Source organism: Raphanus sativus, chromosome 6 (assembly GCF_000801105.2).
Source record: "Raphanus sativus cultivar WK10039 chromosome 6, ASM80110v3, whole genome shotgun sequence".
Lineage (NCBI taxonomy): Eukaryota > Viridiplantae > Streptophyta > Magnoliopsida > Brassicales > Brassicaceae > Raphanus > Raphanus sativus.
In genome coordinates, this window is record NC_079516.1 from 52,372,030 (window position 1) to 52,393,065 (window position 21,036).

Below are 21,036 nucleotides of genomic sequence, written 5' to 3' on the forward strand. Positions count from 1 at the left end.
CAAAACAAACTTATATCTTCTCAGAAAAACGTTGGATGTATCCTCTTTTCTTCGGACAAGAACTCTTCACTCCACGAGGGCCAACAAGTCGATCTCTTTACAAAAGCAATGCCTAGCACCAGTTTTTGAGTTTTAAAATCTTTTAGTTTCTTTGTATCAGAAGATGCTAGACATTGGTTTAACAAGTTGAAGATCTTTTGTTTATGATTTGTTTGAAATGATCTCAATTCTCAAATGATAATATAAATGACTGAAAGATTGTCACAAAACAAAGTCTGAAAATTACAGTAAGCAACTTAAAATCTTCAAGGAACACACTGCAAGTAATCATCTCACTCACTCCACGAGGGCCAACAAGTCGCTCTCTTTACAAAAGCAATGCCTAGCACTGGTCCCCAAATCGACCTGAACAATAAATTTATAGACTAACTTCAATTCATTGCAGAGAAGCTAATTTCACTGTGAAGAAGGCAAAACATAACTAACTAACCTCATATGCGCTCACGTCAGAGAACAGAACCTGTGGAAAAAGCAAAGGCGAAACAAGTGAACAAACATTCACAGTAGTTTACAATAATGGTTATGACTTTGAGAGTAAAAAAAAAGAAAGAACCTAACCTTCTTTCCAGGTCCAACTTGTTGTCCAACCTCAGAACCAACAGAGACAACCTATATAATATGATTAAAGTCATATACTTAAAAGACCATGAAGTCACATGTAACATATAACAAGGGAGCAAATGATGCATTACCTCTCCGGTTAGGTACCTCTCAAACTTAACAGCTGCTTTAGGCAACAACACTCCACCTGAGGTTGTCTGCATATAATCCACATTCACATCAAATAAATAATCTAAATAATTGGCAACCAAACAGAGCTAATCTCAGCTACTACACTGTCTTCTTAGTAATCAGACCATAAAGGAGATGAGATAAAGACCTGAGCAAGCTCTTCAAGACGAACAAGAACCCTGTCTGCTTGAGGAACAACCTGTGCAATAATACAACAATCTCCGAATTAGTTAAAAATAATAATGAAAATGAATACACTTTGGGTGAAATAAAACGGGAAAAGACAGAACCTTTGCCGGTTCCCATTTCGTAGAAACAGCTTTGACTCTAAGACAACCTCTTCGGCTTCCTGAAAAGAAGAAACAAACAAATCATTAAAAAGGCTGAAGCTTTTCATAAGTTTTGAACTTTTGTGTCAGTTACCGAGAAGCTTATGGTTAGCTAGAGCAGGAGTGGTGGTTTTAACCGGAATAGCAAAGAAGGGTTTTGGTAGAGAGACAAAAGTGGACGAAGAAGCCATTGCTTAGATAAGGTCTTTTCTTTTCTTTTTCTCTCTCTTTTGCAGAAGTATCAGATCTTCTGATAGTTTGGTTCTTATGTTTTTCAAAATGGGCCAAAATGTTACGGCCCATCAGCTTAGGCCTAACCAATAAGATCCATTTCACAGAGATCAAAGTACATTGGAAAATTCAATACTTTCAAGGACTATGAAACAAAGCAAAATCACAAGTTCATCATGATTGGGGAACAAAAAAAGAAAGTTTACATGTGTTAGTTAGTATACATGAATCTATGGTCATCATGTCAGGATCCTCTTCAGCTGCCAAACCCAAGAGTACATAATACCAACAGCACAGTAGGTTGAGATCAACATCAAAGGCATGAATGCAAATCTGTCACCTAGAAAATAAGGATGCAAGAACTGAGACACTATCTCTACTATAACCAAACCCATCAGATAGCTCTTCTCAATACATCCAATCTCAAACTTGCTCTTCTTGCTTTCACCATCTTCCTTCTTCTCCTTCAACGCATATTGAGCCGAAAAGCCAAGCCACATTACCATGGAGTGGAGCAACAGCAACAGAACCTTGATTGGATACTCCCGGGGCTCGTATAATAGTGGAAAGAGCGAGTAGCAAGACACTGCAGGAAGGAGATTTAAAGAGATCGTCAAGAAACTGCAAATGTCAAGTGCTGGTTACAAAAAATGTTAGTATATAATATACCTATGGAAACCAAAAAGTAGTGTTTAGCATCTTCTAAACTCTGCACTGCAACGATTGCAAGTGGGATAGTGAAGTGAAGCGACGCTTTCTCATGGACATGCCATCCAAACAGAAACCCGCATGTGTATGCATAAGCTATCCACCTAGCGACAAGCCCGGGTTGGGGTTTTCTCCAAGCTTTGATGAGACACGGAGTAAGAGCAAGTAGCACCATTACAAAAGTTGTCAACGGAGTGATCTGCATTAGCAACAGTCCACACAGTTAAGAGTTAGCAGACCATTCGGACTGATAAGTGTGTGATTGTTAGTGAGAGTACCGTACCTGAGGGAGAACTGCGAAAGGTGAAGAGTCGCCAACTAAACCTCCAGTGAAAGAAGCAGAAGGAACCTGAACGTCGACGCCGAGCTTACGCAGCGAAAAGGCAAGACCTTTGTCGAGTATTATATAGAAAACCCAAAAGTTAGGTGCCCAGTAAGCATGGCACAGTCCTCTCCCAAAAGGAAACATTCGACTTATCACTTGCTGTATCTGCAACACAACAACAACACTACATACCATAAGATGATAGTACATAGAGTCACTGATCAAACTAGGACATGTTTTCTATTAACCTTAAAAGCTTTAAAAACAAAAAACTTAACCTGTCCATTGTATATAAACGGTCCAAAGGCTGCAGCAAAAACCGCCACAACCACAGCACCAAGAGTCAAAAGCCTTCTTAAACCGGTAGCTAAACCGGACCAGCAATAATGCCTAAGCAGATAAACGAAGTAAACCGGAGCAGCGACAGCGAACAAATGCTTGAAACACAAAACAACAGCGAACAGAAACCCACCGACCAGATCTCTCCCATCCTGCAGAAACGAAACCGACAGCAACAGCCACCCAAGGAGAAACCCGTTGTACTGAAAATGAACATGATCCACGATCAACAGCCCCGGAGACAAAACCACCAAAACGCAGATCAGGTTCCGACTCAAAGGCTCCGCCTTTCGAGTCAGCCTGAGAACGCCGAGGAGGAGGCAGAGATCCGAGGCCATCGCGGTGATCCGCTGGAAGTAGACGACGGAGTCCGCGGCGTAGCCGAGACCCGAGTGGAGATCCGTGATTTTGGGGTCGACGAGAGGGGCGAAGAAGGAGAGGAAGCGCTCGAAGTAGGCGAAGAAGGGAGGGTAGTCGAGCGTCCACTGGCTGGTCTCGTCGAGGTACCATTGGGAGAGAGGGAGAGAGTGTGTGATCGCTAGCCAGTTGCGGTGGACCTCAAAGTCTGTGCTTCTGTACGACGGGATTAGAAGGAGTTTCACGGAGGTTGCTACGGCGAAGAGCCAGAGTAGGAGTCGCCCGTCACCGTTGTTCCGGTGATCCATCTCGGAACCGATAAGAGTGTAGAAACAATACGGACCGGATATTACAAAAAAAAAAGCCTAATATTGGGCCAGGTAAAAGCCCATAACAGAGTTTTACGTGGAGTTGAAGACGTGGCGATACATAATTGGTGTAACAGATGACATGGCACCACGTACTTACTTATATACGGCGGAGATTATTTACGATAAGAAATCAACAGCTGTATTCAGCAGTTTTGTTAGATCACGCCTTTACAAAAATCTAAGGGGCTTTATTGGGCCAAGGAAAAGCCCATGACTAAAGGTGTTGACGGAGTAAAACGTGGAGTTGTACACACGGCACTACATAATTGGTTCGGATATATAACACGACACTGAAATTACGTAGAGGTAGATTAAATCTTAACCGTAGGTTAAACCAACAGAAATTAATTCCCATGCAACCTTAAGGCCTTTAATTAACCGCCACGTAGCACAAACTCCCAGCTTAGCTGGCGCACGAGCGAGATTCACCACACGTGTCAGTGGCAGGTGAGTGTGTGATAGTAAAAAAAAGGAAAAGGCAGAGAAAACGGGGTACAAGTGCAGCTGTCATGGAGCCGAGGGACAGGGACGTTGATTATTGGGCCTGGGGAGAGGTGATGGTGGGTCCCATAAATAATTAAAGGCCTTTTATAAAAAAGGCTGTGTCTAGTCAGCTCTTCGTTTGATATTCCCAAACTATGGTGGGACCAACTTCCCCACTCGAACGCCTTGTTGCAATGACGACAGATGACAAGTTGTGTGGTCCTGGCTGGCTACTTTCTCTTTTGGACTTTTATTATAATTCATCACATTATACTGCCCTAAAACAGGTTTGTCGATCGTAACGTGAGTCATTGCTTATTCATAAAACGTTGTGTGCTTGACGTGGTCTTTATTTAAATAGTTGATTAAAACAAAACTAGTAGATTTTGTATGACAGTAGTGTTTTCTTACCGTGTGCTTTTAAAAAGACAAAGTGTGTTCTGTTTTCTTATAAATTTCCACTAAGAAAGATTATATAAAGACAAAGTACTAATTGAAAGTCGGTAGTGATATTTGAATTCCACACATGTGACACGTCTAGTACGCAATAATCTGAACTACGGTGGCTATCAAATCTATTACGCTGTAAATTATAGTATATAATGTTTTCTTAATAAGTGAATAAAATACTTTTGACAGAAAAAGTGAATTAAATACTTTGACGGAAAAAAATTTAAACTCCTCCAATAGTTTCTTGGAATTTTTTACCTGGAGCATAACACGTGTAAACTGATGTTTTGTGTCATCACGACATACAAAAGAAACGTTACAGAAGGAATTAACGAAACATTTTTATAAGTACAAAGTTGTAGACCAAGTAAACAAGTGAGAGGCGATTATAAATTCACACAAAGTAACGAAACATTGTCCAGGGGAAATGAATCCTAAGAAAGTAGTAAGCAAAGTACACACTATAACAGTTTTTTTAAAAATAGTTAGTACAAGAAATCAGTAATATATAAGAAAATGTATAACGTAGCAAATTTCATTTAATGTTAATAAATTTTATATTAAGGAAAAGTCCATCCATCATGCGGTTTGCCATGTTATCGTGGCCAACGAATCTTACAAACGCAAGAAGACTTGTTTTATCAAAAGTTAAGGAAAAAAAAGACTTGTTTTGATTCCCCTCGCGAACAAGATCCACTCCTACTGTAGTAATTTATTGTAATAGACTTTTGTGCCTAAGAGAATTAAAAAAAAAAACAAAAGTAACTAGGTACGGACAAAGAGTTTGGTTCATTGTATCTTACTATAACTTTATGGATGAATTCTCCCGGTAAAATTAGCAGAAACAGAATCTAGTACTTCTATTTACCAGACAAAAAAAAAAAAAACTATTGAAGTTTAACGTATACACCTTTCGAGACAGAACGAACAGTAAAAGATGTATTATTAGACCACAGTAGCTATAGTGGTCCATAACACAGGTGATTAGTACAAGTCAATCAGAAAGTCCTTTATATATGGACATCAAATCACTCAGCTTCCTCCTCCTCCCTCTCTAAGCTGAATCTTGATTCTTGAATCTGCTTCTGCAGTTGATTCTCTTCCTTTATTCCAAAGTCTCGTTATTTTTTCAAGAGATTAGTATAAGCAAATGGCTTCATACTACGCTGGGTTTTCAAGTTATGAAGAGCCACACTTTTTGGAATCTTGCTCTCTTTGCCGTAAACACCTTCCTCGTAACTCAGACATCTTCATGTACAGGTACTTACTCCGATCAAAAAGTCATCGCCTTATAATAAACATTTCATTAAATGCTTTTTATTGATATGTTTCTTGATTTTTTTTTTACAGAGGAGACAAGGCGTTTTGTAGCAATGAGTGTAGAGAAGAACAGATCGAGTCTGATGAAGCCAAGGAGAAAAGCTGGAAACTTTCTTCAAGATCTCTCCGTAAAAAATCTTCCGAAGCATCAAAAGATTGCAAAACCGTTCGGACAGGAACCCTCGTGGTGGCTTAGTTAAAAAAGAAAAAAGAAAAAAACTTTTATTACATAAAAGCAAATAGCTTTTTCTATATATATCCTTCGAAAGCCCTTCTTAAGAAACAACCTGAGTAGATTTGCTCTGTGTCTCTCTATGTATCTGGATCGGAGATGATTAGGGTTCTGGGAAAGCTGTAAAGATCTGGTTCTGCCTAAATGAACCAAGAGCTTGGGGAGTAGGAGAAGTGTGGTCTAGGGTTTAATTGGCGGGGTTTAAATTTTGTTTCATGTTACAACAAGAAACAGAGCATACTATGTTCTAATAAATTCAATTTCTTTTTTTTATCTAATGATGATTTTATTAAAACAGAGCCATACTATGGTCTTAATTCAACTTAGTCCTTCTTTATAACTCCATGACTTATGCTCGGACAATTACAGTTTCTATAAGAAAAATGATTTTTTTTATTGTTCATTGCGTAATGCGTTCTCCGACGTTAACTAAGAACTCCGGCGGTTTATTTACACGTGGAGAAAAGAAGCAGCTCTTTTGGGCCTGAATTGAGTTATTAAAGTGACCAATTTGGATTCTCTATTGTCTTCAGTAGCATCAAAACAAAAATGGATAGATTCATAATGTCTGGCCATTTAGAGCCCAAATAATCTGAGCAACATGTAAACAAACTCTTCTAACCGTGATCATTAAAGTAATGATAAAAAAAATATTAACAAAATAATATAAATGAAAATGGTCTAGTTTTAATAAAAAAATGTATTTTTGTTCTACAATTCTTTAAATTAGAATACAGCAAAGGGGTAAGAAGTATTTCTTATGAATGATGTAAATTTTATAGAACTTTTTATTTGGTCACAACCATTTAGATTCACGACTTGGGTACTAAGAAATTAGGACTGTCCAATGATTCATGAAGTATATCGAGGAGACTAAAGTAAACACCAGTTTGTAAGGAAGCGAGACCCATGCCTACCAATGATGAATCTATCAGAATAAACAGAGTTTAATATTGGTGAGACATGTTAGTTGCGTACAATCAACAGGTAAACAACACACAATTAACAGTTAATGCAAAATCAAAACCATATCAGTGAATGATTTAACTTGAATCCCAACAGGTAAATGAATTTCCAGAACCCTCATGTTTTCGTTTCTCTCCCAAGTCCCAACACAGCCAAAGAAAGGCCTGCCGTACATCAGATCAGTTTCTTCCAAGATTACATACAGAAAGCTCAACTCTTCAAGACGTTTTTTCTCATAAGAGCTCTTCTCATCCTCCAATCACCATCAAGAAGAAGGGCTGAGCCACCGAGATTGTGTTATAAACTCATTGCTTCTTGTGTACCTTAAAACCAAAGATTTTAGGAACATAGCTTTGACTCGGCTTCTGCGGTTTCATGTTCCCATGGGCCATGAGGAACAAATGTGGGAATGTAGTCCCAAAATAAGCTCCATCAATGTCTGCAAAAATAACCATTAAGGAAAAAAAAATAAACACTAAGACAAAGTAAACAACAAAACACACTCTTAACATCTCCCAAAGCCTTTTTGAAACAAAGTGGAAAAAAGGATACTGCCTTGGTATTTAGATCGAGGGTAGTAAAGATCCTCGCATTTAGGGCAGTATATCTTCACCGTGCTCGACCTAGGGATATCGGATTGCCCAACAGGAAGACAAGACTGACCGCAGCAGAACACTCTCGGGCATCTCCCGAAATCATAGTTCTTATACTTCTCCAACTAATACAAAACAGATTCATTAAATGTCTTTCAAATAAAAACCAACCAGAAGAAAACAAACCGTAACATAAATAAAGGACTCTTCTTTCATACCATAGCAGTTAGTCCTTTAGTAGTGAGAATGTAACGAACATGAATAAGTCCATATAACATTTCCGCAGCTGATTCCACTAACTCATTCTGTTCTTCAGTAAACATATCACCTAACGTATAAACAAAAATTCAGAACAATAATAACAAACAAAAACCAATGTTCAACGAATCGCTATATTAGACATTTTTCCATAACATATATATTAGACATCTTCATTTCTTTTTGGTTTAATTATAAAATTATTTTATGAGTTATAAAAACTAGATATATAAAAGAATTTGAAATTGCACAAATATGTGGATTTGGACTAACAGTTTAATTTAAAAGATTTAAATCAATTTAGACCAATTTAGAATTTAAACTGTATAAATTGGATTTTAAGAAAATTGTTTCGAGTCAGATGGCTAGACATTGCAAAAAAAAAAAAAAAAAAAACTAACTGATCAAAAGGACATTTAACAAGACTTACTGTTTGAGGATTCAACATCTAAGATGAGATCAAGTGCATAATCATAATAAGGAACTTGACCACTCAACCCACAGAGATTGAAATCATCCTGTACATAATCCTCATCCACTTCACAGAAAAACTCATTCCCTCTCAAGTTACAAAACCACGAGATCCACGACGTTTCACCTTCTGACCCACTCACATCCGATCCTTCACTATCCGTTTCAGATTCAACTCCTAAACCCAAAAAAACAAAACAAAAAATTAATAAAGACAGAACATTTGACTGATGTTTTAAAAAACAGAACAAAACCTTCTTGAAGTTGAGATTTAGCAGTAGTTGAGGTCGAAGGGAACGAATCTCTGTCTTTAGAAGTGGAAGGTGAAGACTTTCTGAGATGTTTGTCTAAAGCTTCGTTGATTCGTTTCCGATCAGTAGCTCCGCCGAGAAGCTCCGATCTCGATGATCCGCCACCGCCCATTATTATGCTGCTTCCACTACTCCGACCCTCCTTGTACATAATAACTCGACTTTTTAAAGTCTTTAAATGTAAGAGGAAGGAGAGATCTGGGGTTTCCTTTTTTTTAATTTGATTTTGTTTGATTGCGGAGAGTAGACGAAAGAGAAGAAGAGGTAAAGAGTGCCTCTGCTTTCTCTCTTCGTCTACTGTTTGTTTTCTTCTCTTTGATTTTTTTTTTAGTTTCTGTTATTATTTATGAATGGGCTTCCCTTATTGGGCCTTGTCTTATTACATTGATTTTGTGAGTGGGGGAAAAATAACACGATACAGAGAAAATAATATGATTCTATATCATAGCTTAGGAAGAAAGGAATCATGAAGCTTTTTTTTTTAATTTTTCTATATATATATATATATTTTTTTTTTGCATAAACACGTTAGTAATGATTGGCTTGCCTTTTCTTCTTGTTAATGATGAGTGTGTTTGGTGGTCTATCCATTGTCTAAACCATTTTCTAAAAAATTAGTATTGAACATTGAAACAAAATTAGTTTGTCAAAATAACGTTATTTAGCCAATTTATCAACATAAATAAAATTTGTGTAAACTAAGTGATAAAATTAAAAAGTGAAAATAATGATGTGTTTACTAAAATCTTAGTTGCTCAAAAAATTGGTTTGTTTGATTTATTTTTATGCCAAAGATGTATGGCTATCATTTGTTATAAAAAAATCAAATTTAAATATCATATTACATCATCGAATGTCTTTGTTGATAGCTCTAAATAGTCAATAGTCTCTTACCAATTAATTCGTTTATTCCAAAGTGTTTTTCAGTATAAACGCTTTTACAAGTTTAATGAACTTTTAACATACTAATTGCTAGGGCTGGGCGTTCGGGTACCCATTCGGGTTTCGGTTCAGTCCATTCGGGTTTCGGGTTTTCGGGGTCAAAGATTTCAGCCCCATTCGGATATTTCTAAATTTTGGTTCGGGTTCGGTTCGGGTCTTTGCGGGTTCGGTTCGAATTCGGATAACCCATTTAAAATGTTTTTAAATTTTCAAAATTCATTATATACTTTAAATTTTCAAAATCTATAAGAAAGATAATATATTACATATAAATTTTCATAACATATATGTCAAAATACCTTAATTTTAACATATAAATTAGTTTTCTTTGAATATTTGGATAAAGAATCAATAGATATTTAACTATTTTGGTGTTTTCAGTATACTTTAGCTATTTTAAACATTTATTTTTGACTATTTGCATATATTTTCTGAGTATTTTGGAAAACTTAAAGGTATCTTATATATTTTTAATATTTTTAATATACATTATATATAAAAATAATGTATATATTTAAGTATATAAATTTATTTCGGATACATTCGGGTACCCAAAATATTTCGGTTCGGATCGGGTTCGGTTTCGGTTCTTTAAATACCGAAATTTTGAACCCGTTCGGATATTTAATCAATTTCGGTTCGGATTTGGTGCTACTTTTTTGGATCGGGTTCGGTTCGGTTTTTCGGGTTCGGATTTTTTTCCCAGCCCTACTAATTGCATTGTCCTCTCACCAACTCATAAACTACATTTTTTTAACAACCTTCTTTTTTTGAACAACCCTCATAAAAACTACATTTATTCTATAATAGTTTGCATCTTTTGCTGGAAAATGTTGAGCCTTTGTGGGGGTTTTTTGAACAAATTAATGTGAACATAAGAATTTTTTTTTTCTTTTATGATAAGAATTAGAGCAAAGTCTATGCATTCAAAATACTTTTGCCTCTCTGACAGCTCAAATTAAAGTTGACTCCTTTGTTTTCCACGCTTTAAAAAAAACTTGCAGCTTTTTCATCTCAAGTCTCAGTTTCCTTCTACACTTAACCAGAAGCACAAAAAGAGAAAGAGAAGCTAGCTCAGAGAGTACTATCCTCAAATCTCAATCAATGTCAGCTTCTGTGGCTGCAGCATCAGTATCAACAACAACAACAGATACAACGTTTATAAAGTGCGTCACTGTTGGGGATGGAGCTGTGGGCAAAACTTGTCTTCTTATCTCCTACACCAGCAACACTTTTCCCACTGTATCAACCTTTCTCTCTTTCTTGAACTGTCTTTTTAATGGCTTTTGGTCATTTTGGTGAATGTGTTGTCCTCGATCGTTATGACAGGATTATGTCCCAACGGTGTTTGACAACTTCAGTGCAAATGTTTTAGTCGATGGCAAAACCGTCAATCTTGGTCTTTGGGATACTGCTGGTAAAATTAAGTCCTTCACTTTCTTTCAAAGTCTTGTTCTTGTATCAGATTCATAACCTCACCATTCTTGTCAAGTTCTATATTTTAATTTGACCCTTTTAAAAAGATGAATTTTATTTCTCAACACTCTTGAAGTTTCTTGGTAGTTGATAAAGAATGGATCTTTACTTTATTACAGGTCAAGAAGATTACAATAGGCTTAGACCATTGAGTTACAGAGCAGCAGATGTTTTCATTCTCGCCTTTTCTCTTATTAGCAGGCCTAGCTTTGAGAATATTGCTAAAAAGGTTTGAAGTTTTTTTTCTTTCTTTCCACTTCAGTTTCACTGCTGCAATGTAACTTTATCACACACACCATCTCATGTGCTTGTGGTTCAATTTTCTTTGGCAGTGGGTCCCGGAGCTGCGACATTATGCCCCTAACGTGCCTATTGTTCTAGTGGGAACTAAATTAGGTTGAAGAAATCACTGTCTTGAGGAATCTAGCATTGGTAAAGTGTTAAGAGAGATCTAATGTGTGTTCTTGCAGATCTAAGAGAAGATAAGAAGTTCCCAATGAATTATCCAGGTGCTTGCACAGTCTCTACAGAACAAGTATGTTTTCTTTACTATTCTTCGATCTTCTTTAATTCTATAATCAGGAACATGTATTAAGAACCAAGCATATTGTTTTCTTAGGGTCAAGAGCTAAGAAAGGAGATAGGAGCATTAGCATATATAGAATGTAGCTCCAAAACACAACAGGTACTAAACCATTAACGCTTGAGTTATTTCTACACTTACTAAAATTTAATCTTTTAAAGAAAAGAGTGTTGATGACAATTATGATGATGATGATGATCTTACAGAACGTGAAGGCGGTGTTTGATGCAGCGATAAAAGTAGTTTTACAGCCTCCTTCAAAAACCAAGAAACAAAAGAGAAGATTTGGTTTCTGCCATGCTCTCTGATCTCAAGCTTCTCTTGCTTGCTTTAAAAAATATGTATATGTTTATAGTGTGTTGCTATCTTCTTAAGTGTGATTTTGTTATCTTCTTTATGAGGTGTGTTGTAATAACAAGCCAAGTCAAGTATATGTAAAAAAAATATGTACATTAAACCAATCTTCAAAAAATACTAATGCGTAAAATTAGGAGAAATTGCCAAAAATACCATTTTCATAGTACCACTTTTCATGTTTACACTAACCACTTTTACCACTACTTTTAGTGAAGGGTTTAGATTTGAAGGTTTAGGATTTAGGATTTAGATTTGATGTTTTAGGGTTTAAGGTACATAGTTTAGGGTTTAGAGTTGAGGATTTAGGGTTTAGAGTTGAGGATTTAGTGTTTATAGTTTAGATTTTAGGGTTTAGAGTTTAGGATATTGAATTTAGGGTATATAGTTTAGGGTTTAGGATTTAAAGTTGAAGATTTTGGGTTTAGGGTTTAGAATTAGAGGTTTAGGATTTAGAATTTGAGATTAGAATTTTGAAAAGCATATAAAAATAAAGATATAAGAGTCTATACCATTTTAATAAATAAGGTATTTTTGAAAATGTGTCTTTAGTGGTGGTAAAGATGAATAATGGTACTTTGAAAGTGGTATTTTTGAAAATTCCCCAATTAGATGCTTTATAGAGAGTTATTATCAACTAAACGGATTATCTGATATTTGTATGGGTATAAGTGTTAGCAAATTATTAATTTCCTTTTCATATATTAAACATTTTTGTATTATATAATTTATTTTTCAGTTTATTTATAAAATTAAATAAAATACACAAATTAGATAAATTTGTAGATTTTACACTAACATTATTGATTAATTTAACATATTTAAATTGATTTATACTGATTTAAATTAATTTAGAACTATTTAAACATATTGAGTATATAAATCAGATGAAAGTTATTTTGTTACAACAGATTTTAACTAGACCGACATTGACATAAAAAATGCTTCTCTTTATGTTAGAAGATCAAACCAGAACCGGTCTGAACAGATCAAACCAGAACCGGAGAACAAGATAGGAAACAAACGGTATTACCGAATAAAAAACCGGATTAGGAGGCATCGGTGATATAAAACCAACACGCTCAAAACAAAAAGATCTCTCTGTTTCTCCAATTAGGTCTCTCCTGCGGTAATAAAAAAAACAAAAGAAAAAGGCACAGGGAAAAAGCGATGCCACCGAGGGTTGTGAAGAGAGGAGGAGGCGCCGCGAGAAGAGGCGGGAGGGTCACGAGATCAGCTGTCAAGGCGCAGACTCCCCCGGTCGAATCCGCCGCCGATGACGAATCTGTTAACATCGCGGAGGTATCTGTCTCCGACGCTGTAGAGACGCCCGAGGTGGACGAGGAAGAGAATCGGTTGGATGATGATTCTAAGCGATTGGATGATTCCGAAGCTGCGGCGAATCCGGATAACGTTGTTACGCCTCAAAGTAAGATCCTTTAAAACATCGTCGTTTTTGATTATAGAATTGTTCAGATTTGATTTGGATTGTGAGATTAGATTCTAGGGCTGACTTTAACATCGTTTTTGACGGTTGTAAGTTTCAATTTAATAAAAAGATTGGGACTTTGAGTAGAATGATTAGGTTTCAGGGCTAACTATTCTAACTTTGTCTGGAAGATAAACGTCTATCTTCTAGGTTTTGTTAACTTTAGGCATAGTCTAGATGTTTTACTCGATTTTACTCGCAGAGGAGACTGTCGATGATTTGGGAAAAGATGAAAGATTGGATTTAGATGACAATGAGCCAGAGTATGATCCTGATGAGTATGGCGGAGAGGAGGAGTTTGAGGAGAGAGAGGATCATCAGTTGGTTAATCAGGAGGAGCTGGAGGAGGATGAACTGGAGGAGGAGTTTGAGGCCGAGGTAGAAGGTGAGGAGATTGGAGATGGTCTGGAGGAGCCTGAGAGCGAAGGAGGTGGTGATGACGATGAAGAAGTCAAGCTCGGAGAAGCTGTTGATGTGGAAGGGGAAGAGCATCATGACGTTCTGGACGATAGACGTAAGCGTAAGGAGTTTGAGATATTCGTTGGGAGCTTGGACAAAGGTGCTACTGAGGAGGACTTGAAGAAAGTGTTTGGTCACGTGGGGGAGGTGACTGAGGTTAGGATTGTGAAGAATCCACAGACGAAGAAGAGCAAGGGTTTTGCTTTCCTTCGTTTTGCAACTGTGGAACAGGCAAAACGAGCTGTGAAGGATCTTAAAAACCCAATGGTAATGGTCTACACTCTAGTGTTTGATGGAGAGTTTGTGTTGGTTTACATTGTATATCATTCTCTTGGTCATTGGGACTGCAGATCAATGGTAAAAAGTGTGGTGTAACTGCCAGCCTAGATAATGATACCCTCTTCATTGCTAACATATGCAAGACATGGAACCTAGAAGCTGTAAGTATCCGGGTGTCCATTGATATGTCAATTAAACCCAACTCTACAGTTCGTGGTAATCTTGACCGTTGGGTCTTTCTTGTGTGTTCCAGCTAAGGGAGAAGCTGAAACACTATGGAGTTGAGAATATGGATGAGATAACTTTGGTAGAGGACAGCAACAATGCCAACATGAATCGAGGGTATGCCTTTTTGGAATTCTCATCTCGCTCAGATGCCACGGATGCTCACAAACGCCTCATAAGGAAGGAAGTGGTGTTTGGACTTGAAAAGCCTGCGAAGGTTTCTTTTGCAGATTCCTTCTTAGATCCGGAAGATGAGATAATGGCGCAGGTACTCACATTGCAGGATCATTTATTTGTTGCAACTTTCATCCTACCATGTCTTCTTTAGAGCCTTGGAGCAGTTTATAAGGGCAGGCATGGGTGCCACCTATTAACTTAATAAGTTCTTCTTTTACGTCTCTGGATGGTAGCTTAGAATGCTTTCTAACGACATTTTAAGATACTTGATTGTTGGTGAATCTATTATAGCTTTTCTGGCTATAGTACTTTTAGTTGAATTGATGTTTTGGTGTTGCAGGTTAAGACTATCTTCATTGATGGTCTGTCAACTTCGTGGAGTGAAGAGCATGTTAGAGATCTTTTGAAAAGATATGGTAAACTTGAAAGAATTGAGCTTGCACGCAATATGCCATCAGCCAGGAGGAAAGATTTTGGCTTTGTAACTTTCGATACTCATGAGGCTGCTGTGGCTTGTGCCAAATCCATCAACAACTCAGAGCTAGGCGAAGGAGAGGACAAGGTATATGCCTATCTTTATGGTCTATCCTTAATTACGCAAGTTTATTCTTGCTTTCTGATTCCTTCCTTTCTTTTCCAGGCAAAAGTGAGGGCACGCTTATCTAGACCACTTCAGAGAGGAGGCAAAGGTAGACAGCCCAGTCGCTCAGACCACCGGTCTAGGCATGGGAGTAGACGATCTGGAAGGAGTTCACTGGCTCGTCTGCCACCTCGTAGCTCTAGAGCCGTTGGACCTAGGGCCCCACCTCCTAGTGCAAAGAGAGCTAGTGGATCAAGAGGAAGACGTCCACGACCACCTCTACCTCCACCTGCAAGAGCTAGGCCCGCTAGGCCCTTGCCACCACCTGCAAGATCTAGGCCCTTACCACCACCTGCAAGATCTAGGCCCTTGCCACCACCTGCTAGGTCATATGACAGAAGACCTCCAGGTACATACCACTGGACTTGTGTTTATCCATGTTCAGTTATTTTTTTCTCTCTTGAGCTTTTTCATGTTGATGTATTTGATTATATCTTTGAAATTGTGTGTTTGCAGTTCCTCCGTATCCAAAGGCTAGCATGAAGAGGGACTATGGTCGGCGTGAGGATCTGCTTCCTCCAAGAAGCAGACCAGCTGTGAGCTATAGTAGCTCCAGGCTTTCTCCTGAGAGGCATCTGTCTTACAGAGATGATTATGCACCTCGTGATTCTGGTTATTCAGATATTCCTAGAGGTTCTTCTCGCTTAGAAACGAGGAGGCCGTACGTGGATGACCTTTACGCTCCGAGATATGAAAGACCTCCTCCAAGTTACAGTGAAGGGAGATCTCGTGCTTATGATGAACCTCTTCCTGGCTCAAAGCGACCATATGCTGCATTGGTCTGATTCATTGTTTTCTCTGACCATTTTATTCTCCAAGTTTTTTTCTTTTCCAATATGGTTGTTTACTTATAACGTGTGTTTATCATTCAGGATGACATTCCTCCTCGTTATGTTGACGTCGATGCTCGTCATTCAAGAGCTCGTCTGGACTATGATCTTGGCCCATCTCAATATGGGGAATCGTATGGTGACCGGTATGTTCTCATTCTGTCTGTGGATATCGTTGTTTATCTCTGTCTGCAATTTCTCTGTGATATGTGTATGTCTTTGTTTCTTACTTCCCATGTTTATTTTAGGATTCCTAGATCTAGTCTAGGATATGGAAGCAGCCGAAGTGCAATGCCGAGTCATGACTCGCGTGGTCCATATAGCAGCAGTCGTCAGGGAATGGAGTATGGAGGAGGTTTGATTGAGAACTTTCTGTTGTGGTTTAACATTTAGCAATACTTCATCGTGTTGTAAACGCTTACATAGCTATGTTGTTTTACTTCAGGTTCGTATAGTAGCAGCGATGTAGGAGGAGGAATGTACTCATCAAGCTATGGTAGTGACATACCACCACCCAGAAGAGATGTAAGTTGCTTCAGAATTGTTCTCTCTCTTTTTTTTCTTTTTGCAGAAGTTAAGTTTGAGAGATAACTTTTGTATTATTGGGAATTACAGGGAGGAGGTAGCTCGTATTCTTCAGTGTACTCAAGTCGTGGATTGGGTGGTAGTAGTTACTCAGGTGGTGGTGGTGGTCCAGGATCATACTACTGAAAGTGAGTTAGTGGTGAGATCTTTTGGTTCCTTCTTTATAACAACTTTTAGGTTGCATTGTTTTGTTGCTTGGATTGCATCCGTTCTCTGAATGTTTAAAGATGTGATTATGATCTACATAGTGATTTATTTTGTAAGTGGAACAGGTTTCGCCAGGAAGGTGGTTTGGCTCTGCAAAGTTATTCAGCAGATAAGCAATTGGTTGCAAAGTTATAAGCATGGGCGAGAGACTGTTGGAATAGAGAGACAAGTAATAATGGGATATCATGAATTGGTTCTTTGTTTTAAGTGGCTTGCATCTTCAACTGCATTTGTATTTGAATCTGTTTTAGATGGTTTGACAAGCTTCTTTTATTATATAAAAGATGTTTCCTTTATTTTTTTATAAAGTATAAAACTCTATTTGATATATTCATATTTTATTATTATGAAGTTTATCTTTCCATCAGTTTCTACTTTCTATTGTTCTTTTCGAAAAGACAAACATTCAGAGCTTATGAGTTTGGCTATCTGTGTGAAAAGTAGGCTTGTATTGAAAGAGAAGTCAATGAAGAAGTTCATACTCCATTAATGTCACATAACAACATTCATGCGGAAACTAAAAGGTGGATGATACTTTACACACACTAAGCTCAACAACATACACACAATTAATTACTCCATTGAAGAAGACACTCTTGTTGCTTTCTTCTTCCTCATCTCCGACATAGTTTTAGCAAATGTCTCCACAATCCGTTGTTGCGACTCCAAAATCATCTTTGTCCGCTTCATCTCCATCTCCATCCTCATCGCTTCAATCTCTCTCACCATCTCCATCTTCTTCTCCTCAGTCCTCAACATCCCATCTCCGAGTAGCTTGATCGCACTCGCAATTGGATCATCATTACACGGCATCATCATCTCACTCCCTCTCTCATCATCTGCTCCGACACGACCAGGTCTCGTATTTGTACTAACACCTGAACTTAGACTCGCCTTGTACTTACCGGACCCCGCAACGCTCACACCCGTCGGTATTCGAATCCTAATCCCGCCGCCGCCACCACCATTCCGGTTAAAAAACCTCGGCGTCGGACCTCCTCCTCCGTCGTCGTTCTCCGTGGCTTCCATACGCTTATAATGAACCCAAGAGGAGACGAACCTCGCCACGGGCACGGATCTCGCCCGCTGGATCTCCGCGCGGTACCTCTGCCTTAGCTTCTCCATCTTGTGCCGGCACTGAACCGCCATTTTCCTCGGCGTCACGCCGGGACACGCGGCGGCCACCGCCTCCGCGACCTCCTCCCAGTGGTCCGCCTTCAAGCTTCCGCGGCCGAGATCGCGCCGTTTGTCACCGTAGGCGTCGATCAGCGCCGTCGTCTCCTCGAGAGACCAGCACGGCGGAGGCAACCGCCTCGAGCTCTTGGACGTCGCCGGGACGGGGTCGGTCTTCGGATCGGCGGTGGAAGGGAGGAGAGCTTGCCGCGGCGGCGAAGATGGATCGTGATTGGACGGAGAATCGGGATCGGACATGATTCAATGGCTTTTGATGCGATGGTTTTCTCGCGGCGGCGATTTCACGTTATAATCGAGGAGATAAGGGAGAGAGAGAGAAGGCGCATTATAATGGTGGTTGGTGTCAGATAGGAGCGCACGTTAGCGGAGTTGGTAAGTGGTGGAGGGTGGTGTGTGCGCCGTCGTGGACGACAATTACGACACGTGGGGATAATTGTAAGCCAACAAGCCACCGTATTCATGGCTGTGGAAATATGGCTAACGTTAGCCGCGTATGACGGGAACGGTAGGTGGCGTATGGTAGACTTGCCATTTCGGAGTCTCTGCTTAATTATTTTTCCTTTAGCAACTCATTACTTATACTGTAATTATAAATGATGAATCTCATAATGATTGTTTTGATTTAAGGCCTTAAAAACTAATATCCCCAGTTTGTTAAAGTGGATTGATGCAAGTGGGCCAGGCCCAGTAATAATATACACCATCAACCTTCTAGACCGGGAGAATCTATAACAGGCTGTCATATACAATCGTTTCATTTAAGCTAGGAAGAAACGAATCTCGTAACGAACATGTGGGAAATAATATATAGTGAAAGTGGAAGTGTTAACACAAGCTTTTTACTAGTTTATTATAGTTACTTTGTCGATTAGTAAGAAAGAGACCAATAATTAGTCTGATTTTTAAGCTTTAACCAGCTTGTTCTTACCTTCAAGAATCTTATAATTTTAAAACAAGAATTTAAACCAAGGAAGGTATTTTATCAGGTACAACATTCTTCATCATCACGCAGTCTCGCTTCCCTTGCTAATATATATACAAGTGTACTTGTCTGAATGTAGATAACTTTAAAATTTAAAGATTGGATATACCTTGGGACCATTGAAAAATGGACCATAGATTGTTTGATGCAGCTCGTTCGGGAGACACGACAACACTTCAGTTGCTACTTCAAGAAGATCCTCTTCTTCTCGACCGTTTCTCTATGTCTTCTCTAGAGAATCCTCTCCATGTCTCAGCCTTCTCCGGCCAAGCTGCCTTCGCGGAAGAAATCTTGCGTCACAAGCAAGAGTTAGCTCTGGAGCAGAACCAACAAGGTTTTAGTCCTCTTCACATTGCTTCAGCCTCAGGGAAGATAGAGGTCGTGAGAGCTCTCCTAAGTGTCGGTCCGAAACATGTTCTCTGCCGCTTGAAGGACAAAGACGAGTCGATTCCTCTTCACTGCGCGGTGCAGAGAGGAAGAGCCGAGGTGGTTAAAGAGCTGGTTTCGTCTTTCCCTGAATCTCTCCGGGAAGTGAATGCTTCTCTTGAGACACCTCTTCACGTTGCTGTTAAGAACAATCAAGTCGAAACTACAAAGTTGTTGCTAGAAGAGATCAAGAAGCGTGACATGTCACCAGGGATCGTTAACATGGGGAATCGAGAAGGCAATACAGTCTTGCATCTTGCAACACTTGGGAAACAACTTCAGGCTAGTTGTTTCTTCTTCTTCTTCTCTACTACGTAGGTTGGGTCCTAGATTTCGTGAGTTATAGATAATCTAGTAAGACTAACATTTTTTAAAAATACAAATAATACATACACTGCTATTTATTAAATTTTCCGTTTTTAATACTTGACACAATCTATTTCTGTTGTAAATTAGACTACATTTTCAGTTTTTTATATAAAATTATGATATGTAAAAGTTTTTTAGTATTTTGCATATTGTTATATTATTATTAATAATAGTGTTAGTATGTCGTCTAATAAAAACAGGGGGAATATGAGAATGATGTATAAGCTAGTTAATTTAACTTTGGACATGAACATGCATCATGCTACGTATTTCTATAATATTTGTTTTATCTACAGATTGTGGAGATGTTAATTGGTGACGATGCAATACTCCCCGGATCGGTAGATGTAAACAGACAAAACAGAAACTGGTTAACACCGAAGGACATACTCGACGTGGTTATTGAAACCGAAGGAGGAAGTGTTTCCGAAATGTACAGAGTTGTTCAAATCTTTCAGACAGCTTCAGCAAATAACGCGCGTACGGAACGTCAACTGCTTAAACGTAGCCATCCTACTAGAAACCCTATTCGTATGATAAAGAATCATATAAACGACGAGATTAATAACTCCACACTCGAACAGCGAGAAACCTTAATGATTGTTGCAACGCTCATAGCCACACTTACATTCACCGGATGTCTTCAGCCTCCGGGAGCTTTCAAGAGTGATGACGCTAACGGTGGTTCACAGAACAACGCCACAAACACAACAAAGACATCACTAGGCCGAACTTTAGATAACATTTTCGGACAAAGGAACAGTACTGCAGGACAAGCGATCATGGCGGATAGGCGGGTTCACTTCACTCTCTACTCTGCCTTCAACGCGATAGGGTTTTTGGTTTCGGTGGCGATGATCTCTCAGCTTACTAAAGGGTTCCCGCTGAGAAACTGGATGAGACTTTGTATTATCTCAGCTGTGTCTACTTATTGTCTTGCAATCGTCTACATAGCACCAGATGAGGATGTTTTTTGGGTCGTGGTTCTTGCGGCAGCATTGCTCTTGGTTCTTCGTGAGCTTTACTTTTTTGTCAAATCGTTGGTCAATGGCATTAAGGCTGCAACGAGTGAAACTTAACTGATCACATCCTTTTGTTGTTGTATTTTGTCCTTCTCATGTTTGGTTTTATGTGTGTGTTTTTCTTCAGATATTTTTTTTGTAACATCTAAATGTTTATAGATATTAAAACACATTACAATATCCCCCAAAAAATGTAAAACCGACAGAATAAACAGATATCCCCAAAAATCAAGTCGATAGAAAACTTGTTTTCTCCTCAAT

At 38.7% G+C, this 21,036-nt stretch overlaps 9 protein-coding genes across 14 annotated transcripts in view; 5 read left to right on the top strand and 4 right to left on the bottom strand.

The window, feature by feature from the left end:
• Nucleotides 1-218: 218 nt before the first annotated feature.
• LOC108812632 (10 kDa chaperonin 2, chloroplastic) lies at nucleotides 219-1,373 on the bottom strand. The gene is made up of 7 exons (XM_018584947.2): nucleotides 1,216-1,373; nucleotides 1,083-1,141; nucleotides 941-991; nucleotides 753-818; nucleotides 619-669; nucleotides 491-520; nucleotides 219-405 (listed from the first exon to the last, which is right to left on the bottom strand). The coding sequence occupies exons 1-7, from the start codon at nucleotides 1,310-1,312 to the stop codon at nucleotides 337-339; spliced, it is 423 nt and encodes a 140-aa protein (XP_018440449.1). The 5' UTR covers nucleotides 1,313-1,373; the 3' UTR covers nucleotides 219-336.
• A 95-nt stretch (nucleotides 1,374-1,468) lies between these two features.
• Nucleotides 1,469-3,433, bottom strand: LOC108812631 (probable dolichyl pyrophosphate Glc1Man9GlcNAc2 alpha-1,3-glucosyltransferase). Its single transcript, XM_018584946.2, has 4 exons — nucleotides 2,664-3,433; nucleotides 2,344-2,550; nucleotides 2,022-2,259; nucleotides 1,469-1,938 (listed from the first exon to the last, which is right to left on the bottom strand). The coding sequence occupies exons 1-4, from the start codon at nucleotides 3,387-3,389 to the stop codon at nucleotides 1,592-1,594; spliced, it is 1,518 nt and encodes a 505-aa protein (XP_018440448.1). The 5' UTR covers nucleotides 3,390-3,433; the 3' UTR covers nucleotides 1,469-1,591.
• Nucleotides 3,434-5,418: 1,985 nt separating this feature from the next.
• Nucleotides 5,419-6,215, top strand: LOC108809007 (FCS-Like Zinc finger 3). The gene is made up of 2 exons (XM_018581129.2): nucleotides 5,419-5,645; nucleotides 5,736-6,215. The coding sequence occupies exons 1-2, from the start codon at nucleotides 5,536-5,538 to the stop codon at nucleotides 5,899-5,901; spliced, it is 276 nt and encodes a 91-aa protein (XP_018436631.1). The 5' UTR covers nucleotides 5,419-5,535; the 3' UTR covers nucleotides 5,902-6,215.
• Nucleotides 6,216-6,866: 651 nt separating this feature from the next.
• Nucleotides 6,867-8,856, bottom strand: LOC108805979 (putative casein kinase II subunit beta-4). 2 transcript variants are annotated; one of them, XM_018577989.2, is made up of 5 exons: nucleotides 8,480-8,856; nucleotides 8,185-8,403; nucleotides 7,715-7,824; nucleotides 7,459-7,621; nucleotides 6,867-7,342 (listed from the first exon to the last, which is right to left on the bottom strand). In XM_018577989.2, the coding sequence occupies exons 1-5, from the start codon at nucleotides 8,685-8,687 to the stop codon at nucleotides 7,209-7,211; spliced, it is 834 nt and encodes a 277-aa protein (XP_018433491.2). In that variant the 5' UTR covers nucleotides 8,688-8,856; the 3' UTR covers nucleotides 6,867-7,208. The 2 variants fall into 2 exon arrangements, with proteins under 2 accessions (XP_018433491.2, XP_018433490.2); XM_018577988.2 differs by having other exon boundaries at nucleotides 7,456-7,621.
• A 1,363-nt stretch (nucleotides 8,857-10,219) lies between these two features.
• Nucleotides 10,220-12,034, top strand: LOC108809071 (rac-like GTP-binding protein ARAC9). Its single transcript, XM_018581194.2, has 7 exons — nucleotides 10,220-10,720; nucleotides 10,808-10,895; nucleotides 11,074-11,183; nucleotides 11,287-11,350; nucleotides 11,425-11,489; nucleotides 11,574-11,639; nucleotides 11,744-12,034. Exons 1-7 carry the CDS (start codon nucleotides 10,583-10,585, stop codon nucleotides 11,843-11,845), a joined length of 633 nt encoding a protein of 210 aa, XP_018436696.1. The 5' UTR covers nucleotides 10,220-10,582; the 3' UTR covers nucleotides 11,846-12,034.
• A 955-nt stretch (nucleotides 12,035-12,989) lies between these two features.
• LOC108835506 (uncharacterized) lies at nucleotides 12,990-17,149 on the top strand. 5 transcript variants are annotated; one of them, XM_056987878.1, is made up of 12 exons: nucleotides 12,990-13,320; nucleotides 13,583-14,106; nucleotides 14,190-14,279; nucleotides 14,372-14,611; nucleotides 14,861-15,082; nucleotides 15,161-15,509; nucleotides 15,617-15,939; nucleotides 16,033-16,136; nucleotides 16,239-16,345; nucleotides 16,436-16,515; nucleotides 16,606-16,714; nucleotides 16,840-17,149. In XM_056987878.1, the coding sequence occupies exons 1-11, from the start codon at nucleotides 13,062-13,064 to the stop codon at nucleotides 16,699-16,701; spliced, it is 2,394 nt and encodes a 797-aa protein (XP_056843858.1). In that variant the 5' UTR covers nucleotides 12,990-13,061; the 3' UTR covers nucleotides 16,702-16,714; nucleotides 16,840-17,149. The 5 variants fall into 5 exon arrangements, with proteins under 5 accessions (XP_056843858.1, XP_056843857.1, XP_056843860.1 ...); XM_056987877.1 differs by having other exon boundaries at nucleotides 16,848-17,149; XM_056987880.1 differs by having other exon boundaries at nucleotides 16,606-16,703.
• Nucleotides 17,150-17,249: 100 nt separating this feature from the next.
• On the bottom strand, nucleotides 17,250-18,548 carry LOC108835507 (trihelix transcription factor ENAP2). The gene has a single exon (XM_018608752.2). It carries the CDS (start codon nucleotides 18,211-18,213, stop codon nucleotides 17,356-17,358), a length of 858 nt encoding a protein of 285 aa, XP_018464254.2. The 5' UTR covers nucleotides 18,214-18,548; the 3' UTR covers nucleotides 17,250-17,355.
• A 430-nt stretch (nucleotides 18,549-18,978) lies between these two features.
• Nucleotides 18,979-20,891, top strand: LOC130496661 (ankyrin repeat-containing protein BDA1-like). The gene is made up of 2 exons (XM_056988927.1): nucleotides 18,979-19,666; nucleotides 20,050-20,891. Exons 1-2 carry the CDS (start codon nucleotides 19,085-19,087, stop codon nucleotides 20,830-20,832), a joined length of 1,365 nt encoding a protein of 454 aa, XP_056844907.1. The 5' UTR covers nucleotides 18,979-19,084; the 3' UTR covers nucleotides 20,833-20,891.
• The window catches only part of LOC108812839 (serine/threonine-protein kinase D6PK), a 64,574-nt gene continuing 63,210 nt past the window's right edge, over nucleotides 19,673-21,036 (top strand). The window contains exon 1 of the mRNA XM_056988926.1: nucleotides 19,673-19,686. The gene's annotated coding sequence lies outside the window, so the exon portion shown is untranslated. The remainder of the gene's footprint in view (nucleotides 19,687-21,036) is intronic.

Bases quoted from the DNA above. Each gene is read 5' to 3' on its own strand.
- LOC108812632 (XM_018584947.2), bottom strand. From the start codon at position 1,312: ATGGCTTCTTCGTCCACTTTTGTCTCTCTACCAAAACCCTTCTTTGCT. The intron at 521-618 runs GTTAGGTTCTTT...CTTTTTCCACAG, and splicing joins AAGTTGGACCTGGAAAGAAG to GTTCTGTTCTCTGACGTGAG. The intron at 406-490 runs GTTAGTTAGTTA...TTTATTGTTCAG, and splicing joins CTGACGTGAGCGCATATGAG to GTCGATTTGGGGACCAGTGC.
- LOC108812631 (XM_018584946.2), bottom strand. From the start codon at position 3,389: ATGGATCACCGGAACAACGGTGACGGGCGACTCCTACTCTGGCTCTTC. The intron at 2,551-2,663 runs GTTAAGTTTTTT...GTTGTGTTGCAG, and splicing joins CGTTTATATACAATGGACAG to ATACAGCAAGTGATAAGTCG. The intron at 2,260-2,343 runs GTACGGTACTCT...TTGCTAATGCAG, and splicing joins CTTTCGCAGTTCTCCCTCAG to ATCACTCCGTTGACAACTTT.
- LOC108809007 (XM_018581129.2), top strand. From the start codon at position 5,536: ATGGCTTCATACTACGCTGGGTTTTCAAGTTATGAAGAGCCACACTTT. The intron at 5,646-5,735 runs GTACTTACTCCG...TTTTTTTTACAG, and splicing joins TCAGACATCTTCATGTACAG to AGGAGACAAGGCGTTTTGTA.
- LOC108805979 (XM_018577988.2), bottom strand. From the start codon at position 8,687: ATGTACAAGGAGGGTCGGAGTAGTGGAAGCAGCATAATAATGGGCGGT. The intron at 7,825-8,184 runs GTAAGTCTTGTT...TTTATACGTTAG, and splicing joins AGATGTTGAATCCTCAAACA to GTGATATGTTTACTGAAGAA. The intron at 7,622-7,714 runs GTATGAAAGAAG...GTTTTGTATTAG, and splicing joins CTAAAGGACTAACTGCTATG to TTGGAGAAGTATAAGAACTA.
- LOC108809071 (XM_018581194.2), top strand. From the start codon at position 10,583: ATGTCAGCTTCTGTGGCTGCAGCATCAGTATCAACAACAACAACAGAT. The intron at 10,896-11,073 runs GTAAAATTAAGT...ACTTTATTACAG, and splicing joins TGGTCTTTGGGATACTGCTG to GTCAAGAAGATTACAATAGG. The intron at 11,184-11,286 runs GTTTGAAGTTTT...TTTCTTTGGCAG, and splicing joins TTGAGAATATTGCTAAAAAG to TGGGTCCCGGAGCTGCGACA.
- LOC108835506 (XM_056987878.1), top strand. From the start codon at position 13,062: ATGCCACCGAGGGTTGTGAAGAGAGGAGGAGGCGCCGCGAGAAGAGGC. The intron at 15,083-15,160 runs GTATATGCCTAT...TTTCTTTTCCAG, and splicing joins TAGGCGAAGGAGAGGACAAG to GCAAAAGTGAGGGCACGCTT. The intron at 16,516-16,605 runs GTAAGTTGCTTC...TGGGAATTACAG, and splicing joins TACCACCACCCAGAAGAGAT to GGAGGAGGTAGCTCGTATTC.
- LOC108835507 (XM_018608752.2), bottom strand. From the start codon at position 18,213: ATGTCCGATCCCGATTCTCCGTCCAATCACGATCCATCTTCGCCGCCG.
- LOC130496661 (XM_056988927.1), top strand. From the start codon at position 19,085: ATGGACCATAGATTGTTTGATGCAGCTCGTTCGGGAGACACGACAACA. The intron at 19,667-20,049 runs GCTAGTTGTTTC...TTTTATCTACAG, and splicing joins CACTTGGGAAACAACTTCAG to ATTGTGGAGATGTTAATTGG.